This window comes from Somniosus microcephalus, chromosome 3 (assembly GCF_052327205.1).
Source record: "Somniosus microcephalus isolate GS21.2 chromosome 3, FLI_Smic_1.0, whole genome shotgun sequence".
In the NCBI taxonomy this organism is placed as follows: domain Eukaryota; kingdom Metazoa; phylum Chordata; class Chondrichthyes; order Squaliformes; family Somniosidae; genus Somniosus; species Somniosus microcephalus.
Genome location: NC_140989.1, coordinates 288,475,330 through 288,488,721, shown reverse-complemented (window position 1 = coordinate 288,488,721; position 13,392 = coordinate 288,475,330). Strand labels below are relative to the sequence as shown.

The 13,392-nt window shown below is 39.6% G+C and overlaps 1 protein-coding gene across 1 annotated transcript in view; it reads right to left on the bottom strand.

Annotated features, from left to right (window-relative positions):
• Positions 1-6,043: 6,043 nt before the first annotated feature.
• pde4ba (phosphodiesterase 4B, cAMP-specific a) overlaps positions 6,044-13,392 on the bottom strand; it is a 321,113-nt gene continuing 313,764 nt past the window's right edge. The window contains exons 12-15 of the mRNA XM_085982714.1: positions 11,844-11,998; positions 11,596-11,718; positions 10,690-10,872; positions 6,044-9,672 (exon numbers count right to left, since the gene is read on the bottom strand). Of these exons, the coding sequence (XP_085838840.1) occupies positions 9,283-9,672; positions 10,690-10,872; positions 11,596-11,718; positions 11,844-11,998 (851 nt within the window). The 3' untranslated portion in view covers positions 6,044-9,282. The remainder of the gene's footprint in view (positions 9,673-10,689; positions 10,873-11,595; positions 11,719-11,843; positions 11,999-13,392) is intronic.

The window sequence follows — 13,392 nt, the reverse complement described above, 5'->3', positions numbered from 1 at the left end:
AGATGGGAGAATTTATAATGGGGAATGAGGAAATGGAAGAGAAATTAAATAAATACTTTGTTTCTGTCTTCACAAGACACAAAAAACCTCCCAGAAATACGAGAAAACCAAGGGTGTGGCGAGAATGAGGAACTTAAAAAAATTATTAGTAAAAAAAACAGTACTAGCAAAATTAATGGGACTAAAAGTCAATAAATCTCAAGGACTGGATGACCTAAATCCTAAGGTTTTGAAAGAGGTGGTCATTGGGATAGTGGACGCTTTGGTTGTCATCTTCCAAAATTCTATAGATTCTGGAATGATTCCTGCAGATTGGAGGATAGCAAATGTAACTCCACTATTTAAGAAAGGAGGGAGAGAGAAAACAGGGAAATACAGACCGGTTAGCCTCACATCAGCAGTTGGGAAAATGCTGGAATCAATTATAAAGGATGCAATAACTGGGCACTTAGAAACTAATAGTAAGATTGGGAAGAGCCAACATGGATTTATGAAAGGGAAATCCTGTTTGACAAACCTATTGGAGTTCTTTGAGGTTGTAACTAGTGGAGTAGACAAAGGGGAACCGGTAGATGTGGTGTATTTTCAGAAGGCCTTCGATAAGGTCCCACACAAGAGGTTGGTGAACAAAATTAGGGCACATGGAATTGGGGGTAATATACTAGCATAGATTGAGAATTGGTTAACAGACAGAAAACAAAGAGTAGGGTAAAACGGGTCTTTTTCAGGATGGCAGGCTGTGACTAGTGGGGTACTGCAAGGATCGGTGCTTGGGCCCCAGCTATTCACAATCTATATCAATGATTTGGATCAGGGGACTAAATGTAACACTTCCAAATTTGCTGAGGACACAAAGCTAGGTGTCAGTGTCAGTTGCGAAGAGGATGTGAAGAGGCTTCAAGGGGATCTCAACAGGCTCAGTGAGTGGGCGAGAATATGGCAGATGGATTATAATGTGGATAAATGTGAAGTTATCCACTTTGGGAGAAAAAACAGAAAGGCAGAGTATTTCCTAAATGGTGAAAGATTGGGGAATGCAGATGCTCAAAGGGACCTGGGTGTCCTTGTACATGAGTCACTGAAAGTGAATGTGCAGTTGCAGCAAGCCATTATGAAGGCAAATGGTATGCTGGCCTTCATTACAAGAGGATTTGAGTGCAGGAGTAAAGACGTCTTACTCCAATTATATAGGGCCTTGGTGAGACCACACCTGGAGTACTGTGTACAATTTTGGTCTCCTTGTCATAGAGGGAGTACAACGAAGGTTCACGAGATTGATTCCTGGGATGGCGGGACTGTCCTATGAGAAGAGATTGAGTAAACTAGGCCTGTATTCTCTTGAATTCAGAAGAATGAGAGGGGATCTCATTGAAGCATTCAAAATTATTACAGGGCTTGATAGGGTGGATGCTGGGAGAATGTTTCCTTGGCTGGGGAATCTAGAACCAGGGGCCACAGCCTCAGGATAAATGGTAGGCCATTCAGGACTGAGATGAAAAGAAATTTCTTCACACAGGTGGTGAATCTTTGGAATTCTCTACCCCAGAGGGCTGTGGAGGCTCAGTCATTGGATATATTCAAAACAGAAGTTGATAGATTTCTGACTAGTAAGGGCATCAAGGGATATGGCGATAAGGCCGGTGAATGGAATTGAGGCAGATGATCAGCCATGATCTCATTGAATGGCAGAGCAGGCTCGAATGGCCTACTTCTGCTCCTATTTCTTATGTTATGTACCACTGGCGTCTGTGGTATGCTCTGGAATTCTCCTTTTAAACCCCTCCACCTTTCCTTTTTAAGAACCTCCTTAATACCACCTCAGTGATCAGCACCCCTCCTTACATCTCCTTCTTTGGCTTGATGTCCATTTATTTCTGATTACACCTCATTCAGAAATGCCTTGGTACATTTTTCTATGTTAAAGGTGCACTATAAATGCATTTGTTGTAGCCACACACAAGTACAGGGATTGGTTTTGGTTTGCTACAGTTACAAGTGAAATTGTCACGAGTGAATCCTAACCCACACCAAGTCCCGCTCACCATCATCCTTGTGCTTGCTGAACTACACTGGCTCCTATCCTTCAACACCTCCTGCTTAAAATTCTGATCCGAGTTTAAATCACTTCATGGCCTCACCTCTCCTTATGTCTGTAACCTTCTCCAGTCCTTCAACCCTCCAAGAAATCTGCGTTCATCCAACTCTGGCTTTATGTGCATCGCGCTCTCTTTGCCCAACCATTGGGGCCAATATATTCAGCCATCTAGGGCCTAAGTGCTGGAATTCCCTCCCTAAATCTCTCTACCTCTCACTCATCCTTTAAGGCCCTCCTTAAAACCTACCTCTTTGACCAAGCGTTTAGTTAACCCTCCTAATATCTTTTTCTTGGCTCGATTTAAGTGTTTCCATGAGGGGCCTTGGGACATAGTTCTACATTAAAAAAGCTATATAAATGCAGCTTATTGTTCTAAGGAAATCAATATTTTTCTTCCACGCACTATTTCTGTGCACAGTTTTGGTCTCCTTATCTGAGGGAGGATATACTTGCCTTAAATGCAGTGCAATGAAGATTCACTAGATTGATCCCTGGGATGAGAGGGTTGTCCTATGATGAGAGATTGAGCCTATACGTTCTGGAGTTTAGAAGAATGAGATGTGATCTCATTGAAATATATAAGATTCTGAGGGAGATTGACAGGGTAGATGCCGAGAGGTTGTTTCCTCTGGCTAGGGAGTCTAGAACTAGGGGGCATATTCTCAGGATAAGGGGTTGGCCATTTAAGACTGAGATGAGGAGGAATTCTTCACTCAGAGGGTTGGGAATCTTTGGAATTCTCTACCCCAAAGGGCTGTGAATACTCAGTTGTTGAGTGTATACAAGGCCAAGATAGATTTTTGGATGCTAACGGAATCAAGGGATATGGAGGTTGAGCAGGAAAGTGGAATTGAGTTTGAAGACCAGCCATGATCTTATTGAATGGCAGAGCAGGCTTGAAGAGCCGTATGGCCTACTCCCGCTCCTAATTTTTATGTTATTTCGAAGAAGACGTGGTGTCGTGGTTAATATGTATCCTTCAACCAACATCACTGAAACAGATTGTCTGGTCTTTTATCTCATTGCTGTTTGGTGAAATTTACTATGCACAAATTGGCTGCCACATTTCCTACATTACAATAGTGACTACACTTCAAAATGTACTTAATTGGCTGTAAAGTGCTTTTGGAATGTTATACATCAATTAGCATATTAACATTAAGTGACATTTTGGGCACCCTTCAAGGACAGTGATGTTATTGGAAGTTGGAGAAGGCCCAAAGCTATAAAGACACTCACAGAACTGGACTTGCTTTCAGTAAACAACAGAGGGCATCAGTGTCCCAATGTGCTTCAGCACTGCTTTGTGTCAATATTTCCTCAATGACACATCCTTATGAATTAAATATTAGTAATCTTTAAATCATCCACATAACGTGTCCTCCTATCGAACCTTAGGGAAACCCACAATCACACGAGTGCTTTCACCAGAATTCCAACTTTTCACTAGACAGAATACAATCAATTAATGCATTAATTTACACCTTAAACTTTGGGGGGGGGGGGGGGGGGGAGCTAATCCCCAAGGATGTGTGTGTGGGGGCGGGGAGGCAGCTTTAACAGTAAAAAAAAATGCCAAACCCAATCCCAACCTGCCTACATCTGGGGGGTGGGCGACTAACTTGCTCGCTGGAGGCAAGTCCATCCTTAAAATATTTTAACGAGGCTGCTTGCCTCAAATTTAAACTGTGTTTCACATTTAACTCCTGGGAGCCGGGCCAAGAGGAGCAGGAATGCTTCCCTTCGGCCTACCAAGGAAACCCACTAACCTCCTGGCGATCTGAATGATCCCCGGCGATTGAACCCTCGATGTCCAACTCACCTCCCTCCGATGTCTGACCTCCGATGTCTGAGCGCCAGCTCGACTACCAATGTCAGAGTTCCCCCACCCGCATTTATCCAGTTCCCCTCCACTCCCCAGCTGCCTACTCGTCTGACTGCAGCCAGAAAACCTAGGTCAAAGAATTTTAATCAGGACCTGCCGTTAAATTCGGCAGGTTCTCCGGCTGCTAAATCTCACACCCGCTCCCTTCCCGCCTCGCAGTTACAACAACTTGCATTTATATAGCACCTTTAACATAGTAAAGCGTCCCAAGGTGCTTCACAGGAGCGTTATCAAACAAAATTTGACACCAAACCACATAAAAAGTTATTAGGATAGATGACCAAAAGCTTGGTCAAAAAGTTAGGTTTTAGGGAGCGTCTTAGAGGAAAGAGAGGTAGAGAGCCGAAGAGGTTTAGGAAGGGAATTCCAGAGCTTAGGGCCTAGGCAGCTGAAGGCATGGCCGCGAATGGTGCAGCAATTAAAATCAGGGATGCGCAATTGGTCAGGATTGGAAGAGCGCAGATATCTCGGAGGGTTGAGTATCAGGACCTTTATCAGTGTCTCATTGATGTTCATAAAGAATCATCTGCCCATCTTCAGAATCTGAAGAAGAGCCAGCTTGTGCAATGTCAAAGGCGGATATGTATCTTTATCATTAAAACGGAGGCCATGTTCTGTTCAGGAGATGAGTGAGAACAGCACGTGGTGACTTGTGATGCCTCTTATTCCCCTTTCCTGGAGAATCACTCATATCTTGCTCACTTTTTTTCCTGAACACAGCAGAAATTAAGAACTATGAAGAAAATTGCGAACACAAACTTATATATTACAACAGTACGACATTCTGCATTACACATCTAATGCAGTGATTCAATTCCCTTCTCTCTTTATTTACCACACTCCCTCCAATGATTCTTAATCTTCTCTCTCTCATTTCTCTTCTGCTATCTCAGTATTCCGTGCACGCACAGTTCCTCGCTAGAACTTTAGCTCCCCTGGGTAGTTGATATGTGGAACAAACTTCCAGCAAAAGCAGTTACTGCTGTGTCAATAAACTCTTTCAAAAAGCAGCTGGAAAAATGCCTGGTTTCTAATAGAATTAAAATTTATTGGGATAAATGTAGACAAAGAGGATCAAATGCTCCATGACACGCAGTGGTTTCCTGGGCTGCTGGGACCATACGGGCTAGCTTTGAATAATGGAAGTGTAACTGTAAGTAGCAATTATCAAGCTAAGCTCCACACTAAGAAGAATTTCTGTAGAACTTTTCCTCAGGAGATAATATGTTGAGTACAGTCTATAAGAATGTAAATTAGACAATATCTGGAGAAGTAATAGACTTAATGTGGCAAATGGCCATTTCTCATTCTGTGCTTTTGTACATTAACATAAACCAACATGTGGATGATCCCGCACCTAAGGCATATTGCTATTATTTCACTTGGTATCACCAGAAGTACGTTACTGTTCATAGACAAGATTACACTGCCCTTGATCCTAACCTGTCTGGGCTGGAGAATTGTGTGTGTGCGTTTGAGCCTGGGGTGGCAACCCCTCAAATCTCAAGAGTTTTGTTTTGTGTGTGAGTATATTGCCTACTTCTACCCTTCAGGAACAGATAACTGGAGGGGAAACAGGATGAATATTTTCCAAGTAGTTGCAAAGAATCCCTCACTGGCTAAGTTGGTAAATCCATTGTGTAGAACTAAGCCACACAGACTAAATTACCAGTTTCAATCTTTGGTCTCTGTTTGGTTAACTGATCTTAGCAGGGATTTAAGTAACGGTGTTACAAATGCCATTAGTAACCCTGGGCTCGAGAGTGGAAAAATCAGCCAGCTTTCCTGCTCCTGATCACTATCCAGTGACGCTTGCTGGAATGTGTCCGCGTGGACATCAGGATTCGGCTCAGCTGTGATGCTTCCAAGGCCAAATACCTTGCTGACATTCACTCTTTAGGTTCACATGAAGAATGGCAACTTGGGTGAGCTACTGGAGTGATGAGAGTTCCCATGGAATCATACCCTTCCATGAGGCACTACCATTAAGACAGAAGATGATTGGAAAAATAAAAGAAAGCCTTATTCTAGTGGAAAAATAATGAAAATACATAGCATTATACTTATGGAGTGTAAAAGCACCAAAGTGCTATTTAATAACTTCCAAAATGCAATAAAATTGAAGGAACATAAAATATATATTCATGCTTTTGTTTAATCGCTTCATATAAAAATCTCTTAAAAGGTTTCTGAACACAATATACAATACTATACCATACATTGTGTGAGACTCAGAAAACATTAAGGAAATCTCCACCTGAAACATTGCAATGTTTAACAGACATATAAACCCATTACTCATGCAGACGTTCCAATCTGCTGAACTGTTATCAACACAATTTGGACCAAAAGCTTAAATGTAGTTTACAAGATACCGACATCAGACTGCAATTATTTTTTGTTTTGTAGCTTTAAGTTCCGAACAGTTATCCCAGACATTGCTTCACAGTTGCACATTAAATAGTTTTAAACTGTAATCTGTGGTGGATTACTTTAGATAACTGAAAAAACCTTGACGCAAATATTTGTGATCTCTGGGTTCCATATGTCTCTTTATCACTACTGTTCAGGTTATTCTATATTACACAATAATAAAAAACAGTAAGAAGGGAACTCTTACCTGGAATTTTCTACACAGTAACACCACCACTTTACAGGCAATGTTAATGTATAAATTAATAATTTACAATAAACATTACAGTATGTACATAATATAAATACACGCTTCTAAATAGAAGAGGACATGTTCTAAGAATGTGGTTTGCAGTGCTGTACAAAGGATGGCACACTAAACAAAAAATATAAACTGACATAAAAGAATTTAAATACATTTAAATAAATTAAAGGGTAGGTGCATTCAAGTGAATAGTCTCATAGTCCTACATGATGCACTTAAAGATATCTAAATGTGCACTAGTGTCTCCCAATATAGTCTTGTTGCCATGTTTTATACTTTAAAACTGTTGGTTAGAAGCAGCCTGCACGTAAACATTTTATTTTTCTTCAACTGCAACATCATGAATAGAAACAATGGGCAGTGGTTTTAAAGTATAAACAGAGGAACAAGGCGTAACTGTGAGGCATTGGCGAGTCTACTAATGGCCTCCAATTATGTGACTATCCAGTGGAATCTATTTCCCTTTGAAGAGGCATTTTAAAAATGTAGATGATCATGTCGAACATTAATAGTAACAGGGTGTTGTGGGTTCCTGGCCTACCACAGCTCATACAATGTACATATACTAAAATATCAGTCCTTAAGAGGTGTAGTCATGAAAATGTATGAAACCAAAGAGCTGAAACCTCCTCCTATCCTGTAGCTTTCATTTTAAAGAGCAGAAAGAAAAAATATTCACTATATTCCCCTCAGTGATAAGTATCAGACATTGCACTTATTAATTCATTACAAGAATAATTTGTTTCACCTTATTAATGTCTACAGTTAATATGTATTACTAATTAACAATTTTCCAGCATACATTTGATTTAGAAAAACTAAAATTCTGTTCTGAAGGGATTAAGAAATATTATGCGAACTAAAACTGGAATCAAATAGCTGAAAGGCTACACTAGAATTATAAAAATTGTTTATGAAAATGGTATCTTTACAAAGAGGAAGTCCCAGCTCTCAGCGATTTATCCATTTTGCAAAGCTGGAAACTGTCATGGCAACACATAAATGCCATTGCAGAATGTTTCCAGCACAGAATTAAGAAATAGTGGAGAAATGTGGAAAAAGCAATACTGTATAATGCAAATATGGACTTCATTAGTTGGGTTTAGTTCATTTGATATAGACTGTAGAAGCAGCATATTGTCTCTACCTTTTCTTTTAGATTTATATTTTTGTATCTATCAAGATAGGGATCCCAGTTCTGGAAAATGTAACTCTACCATTTTAGGCACCCAGTTCTATCATTAAACATTTCTAAGCAGGTATAAAACAGACCAGATGCATTGGCAAGCTGCCTTTACTTTGCCTCAACAGCAGGCCTTAACCACCTCAGAAGAACATCCCCAACTGCACTAATATGAATGTTTTAAAAGAAAGTTAAATAACATGATGGGGGGAAATGTCTTTTTCAAATTATTCTGGATGAACTAAAATAGGTTGAATAGTCTCCCTCATCTGTATGATCTTGAGAATCTTTTCATCTCCCAAACCAGCAACTTACCAAGTTAGACCCAAATCTCTGGGCTTGAGAGCAATTATATGCTGTTGTTCCATGGCAGAGATGAGACTGCCCCAAATTCTCATCACTTAGGACCCAGCAGAGAGAGGAGGCTTTCAACCCATCAGTCTGGGCTTGATTGGAACGCCTGCTCCAGAGGTGAAAAGCTGTGTTCAAACCTATTGAACCACCCAATCTCCTCACCTATATCCTTTTAACTACAGACTAGGTAGTGATTTGGGATGATCACTTACCATTTAATTACATTTCAAGGGGATAATTTCTTCACAATCAAACTTTCATTAAGCAATGTTAACTTGCCTTTCCTCCTGTGGCAGTGTGCAATAAGCAGGTACTTAAAATCTCCCAAAAATGTTATTTTTAAAAAAGCTAGATATAAAGAGAAAATGTTTTTACTACTAAAAATTTTTTGGGATACTTTTAAAATAGGCTATGAACTGTTTGTCCCTTTTTAACTTTAAAAGTAAAGATGCACCAAAGAATACATTTTTAAAAGCAGTTTGCAGATAACTGTAAGGTATTGCCATTCTGTCTATGAAGGGAACCGGAAGACATAAATCTAATTTCTCAATTTTGAAAAGAATTATAAATTGATTTGTTCGTGCCACTGTTCTTCATATGTAGAAAAGTTGTTAGGACTTTAGTAAATTGTGTTCAATTAAATAAAACACTTTCAGAAGGACAAAAACATTTTTCAAAAGGCACACAGTCCTAAGACATCATTTACTGAACAGAGAACAGTTTCCTACATGAAAAGCTAGTTCATATTGTTGAGACTGGCATACAGTTTCAGTGTCTTGCAGTACAAAATCTCTCAGTGTTGTGTCATTCATTTGCATGCTCATCCCCAGTTAAATCTTGGACGACTTTTGTCCACCAGTTTCAAATAAACATGGCTTGCAATTAAGCCCATACTTCAAAACTCCTAAATGTTTCATCTACCTTTGGCCCTCCAATCTTGCCGTCAATGTTAGTTCATCAGCTGAACCAGAGTGGTAAGCTTTCATTTGCAAAAGTCTACCTTGGGTTTAAAACCCACATCATAGGTTTTTCCCCTACAGATAATTTGTGCACGTGACAATAAGCAAATGTCCACTTTTGTAGAATATTTACGTATCTACCGGTGACGTGTCTTCAGCGAGGGGATCTGCTTGCATCTCCTCCACCTCAGTCTCCTGGCTTTCCGACTCCAGAGCAACAAATATCTTTGTTTCACAACTCTGACAACTAATGTCCTCTTCCCCCTGACTGGTTTCCTCTTTCTCAGTCCCTTCTGAATCTTCATCTTCTTCCAGTGTGAGTTCAAACTGGAATTTTTCCGTGGAATACTGTCCTTCTTTCTCTTGCTCATCAGGGGAAGGGGATGGGCTCTGGGGGATCATGCTCTGATACCAATTCCTATTGTCCTCTAATGTGTCTAATATATCCTGAGCATCAGGATGAACAAGGTCAGCCCACGTTTCCCATAAAGGGTGTGCAATATAGTCAATGAATCCAACCTAGGCAAAAAGATTGATATAAAAAAATTTATAACAGTCTCTAACTATCAAGTTAAAATAAAATTAATCCCATATTTTTCACAAGATAAAATTATATAAATATTACAAAAGAATCAGAGTACAACATCTGCAGGTTCTTATAGTCACTACACTTTAATTATACATTATTTGTATTTAAACCATTTGATTAAAAGTGTAAAATAAAAAACACAGAAAAGGCTGGAAATGCAGGTCTATCAGCTTTGGAAAGAGAAAACTAGCTGATTGTTTCAGTTAGAATTCATCATCAGAACTGACAGTGTCAGGCAAGAGCATCCTTTATAGGAATGACCAAAGAAGGAGCAGGGAGAACAGGAAGAAGTAAAATGTACAGATAACGTAAGATTGTTTTAAGAACAGATGCTGAAGACAAAACAAGCCTGCCTCTTTTTCATAAATCAATGACACCTAACCCACTTTCTCACTAGATTACAGAAAGCAGCAAGTAGTGTGAACGGTTGTTTTTCAGCCTGGAGGGAAGTATACAGCCATGTCCTCCAGTGGGCGGTATTAGGACCACTGCTCATTTTGATATATATTAATGACCTGGACTTGGGCATAATTTCAAAGTATTCAGATGGTGCAAAACTTGGAAATGTAGTATACAGTGAGGAGGATAGTCACAGACTTCAGGAGGACAGACTGACATTGGAAATTGGCAGACACAAAGCAAATGAAATTTAATACAGAGAAGTGTGTAGCGATGAATTTTGGAAAGAGGAATGTGGAGAGGCATAATAAACAAAATGGTACAATATTAAAGGGGGTGCAGGAACAGAGAAACCTGCGGGTTTATGTACACAAATTTTTGAAGATGGCAGGACAGGTTGATAAAGCTGCTAAAAAGGCATATGGGATCCTTGGCTTTGGAAATAAATAGAGGCATAGAGCACAAAGGCAAGGAAACTATGCTAATAATAAAACTGCCCATGAAGGGTTTGAACACTTTGCTTGACAACTGCAGTAGTTATCACCTACCTGGGATTTTTCAACTATTGCCGTGTGCTTGTCACACATTGGACTGATTTCCATGCCTCGTTCCCGTTCCTTGTCTCCCTGGTGAAAGAATTCATCCATGATTCGATCTGTCCACTGCCTGTACAGCTCCAGGGACTTTGTGGGATTGCTCAGATCGGCACAGTGCACCATGTTACGAAGAACCTGGAACCAAAGCAACAAAGGGTTTGTTTAGAAGTTCCGAAATAAAACATCACAGAATTATTTTATAAATAGCACCATCGTTATAGGCAGGTTGATATTAAAAACTAAAAATAAAGCTACTCAAAAATCAGGTTTATCATGTAAACTACTAGAATAAGCATTAAACATACAATTTCAACTACAAGTAAATCAATTGCACATCAATTCTGCTTGCTTTGTCGGTGTATCTTTCTATTTCCATGAACAATTATTATTGTTTAAAACGTTATTTTACTTTTTTTTAAAAACCTATTTGAAAGCTATCTGCTATCTTTTTATCATTTCCTAACCTTTATTCCGCCAAGAAATTAAGTGTTAAACCTTCTACTTCCCTGTTATTCTGGCATCACCTTTCATTTCAGAACATTTTAAAAAAGTTTCATTTGCTGAACATTGACTTACAAGTCTGCTTTCTAACCAGTTAAAAGCCCAGAATTTAAAGATTGACCTAGCTGCATATCGGCTGCCAGGGGAGCCTGTGATATGGTCTTCTATAAAAGCAACAAATCAACTCATTTTGCTGGATTGGGAATCTTGCACTACTGTTGCCTAATGTGAGGATGTCCAGGTTAAAGTAAGAGAGTTGATTTATGTGGCTGCTGCCAAGCAGTTGCTTTTATAGTCCATATACTATATATCCTTTATAGCACAGACATCCAGAGTGCGGTGTGTCATGGTACACACCTGTATTCTATCGGTGTAATTGTCAAGTAGTAAAACGCCCGAACTTGTCACTTTCTTTGTTTCCACCATGGTCTTGAGGTCTGCTAATAAGGTCATGTGTTTTGACATGTCAGTGGCTAACACCTAGAGGGGAGAAGAATATTGAACATTTGAACAAATTAATGCAAGTTTTAAATCTCCTCAAACAAATACAAAGACCTATTTATATGTCAGCTTTCTGCATTGAGTCCATAGATCTGCTTGCTTACCATCTCAATAACCATCTTCCTCAGCATCTGCCGCTGTTTCTTGGCGAGATTCTGAAAAATGTCACAGGAGTCTTCTTGCAGCAGTTTAAAACCGACAGCCAGATGGTGGTTTTCTAACACAGACTCATCGTTGTACATCAGTGCTAACTCGGAATCTGAAATAACAGGGAAAAGAAAACAGTGTAGATGGTGAAAAGAAGCTGAAAAGCCCCATCTGTTGTTGAGTGTGTGTGAATTAGGCAACATTTTTTGTTGAAAGAATCAGTGCAACGTATTAAAGCACTGGCATGCAACATTACAGATGGAGTGATGCAAGTACAATGCTGCCCCTCCCCTCTACTGAATTTACAAGAGACACCTGAACTCTGCTCCATGGGGGAAGAGGGGAAGGGAGAAGGAAATTCAGCCTTATTGTTAGGTGCTTCCTAACTGTTGTCTGTAAAGCACCACTACCAGGGCTTCTGGGCAGATCACCCCACTCAGCCTTTCAAGCTTATGTGCATGGCCTAATGATACCCGTACTGGGGGGGAAAAATAGATTTTGCACCATTGGAAAAACATTTATTTATTTATTTTTATTTTTTAAATACTACAAATGTTCATTCTTATTCGGTGATATTAGCACATCTCAAGATGTAGGAAGAGTTGTATAAACAAAAAGCTCAATCAACACGGAGCCATACAATCTCGGACGGTGTGATGTTCGATTCCTGGCCTGCGCGGAGAATAGCTGATCTTACTGGATGGTGGTAGGTGTGTTACAGTTAGCCTCAGGACAGAGCGGGGGGGGGGGGGGGGGGGGGAGCTCACGGACCTAAAAAAAAGGTAATTTTTTTGAGCATACTGCTTGAATGATTCTAGTTTAAAACTGAATTAAAATAACAATGCAAGCAAAGATGATGAATCTCAACAGATTCCTTTATAAACTGAACCCACTTGGATCTAACTTGGAGATTTTTATTCTGATTGCTCACTCCACCTACACAAAACTGAGTCACTGCACCCACCAGGTGTTAAAACAGAGAACTGAAATAGAGAAACAGGAATATACAAACACAAGAACTGGCAAATCCACGTAAGTGCGACACAAATGATCCCAATTAAAGATCTTTGAGAAATCAACAATTCTGCTGAAGTTAAGTTTCATAATTTTAAAATCTATTTTTCCCAGATGCTTACAATCATATAAAAAACTTAACCAATTCTACACATTATGTAGTGATCAGAACTTATTTTACTACTTAAAAGAACATGATGCAATGGTGACAATGCACATTGATGCAATGATGTATGGACTGGGTGGGTAGTGTCCATGATGGGGTAGATTGTACATGGTTTGCGGTACCAGCTCAATGGCCTTTGCTCATTCCATGTCTCTTAGTTTTCTAATTGGTTTAAGGGAAGGTTTGGTTATTTTTTTGTCAAGTCCAAAACTGAATGTTGGAAGATTTCCTGTCTACATTGCTCCAAAAATGGTATATTTCAAAGACTGCTCCAAATATGATGTAAATTATTGTGGGACAGTTAATTTCAGATAGATGACAGCCAA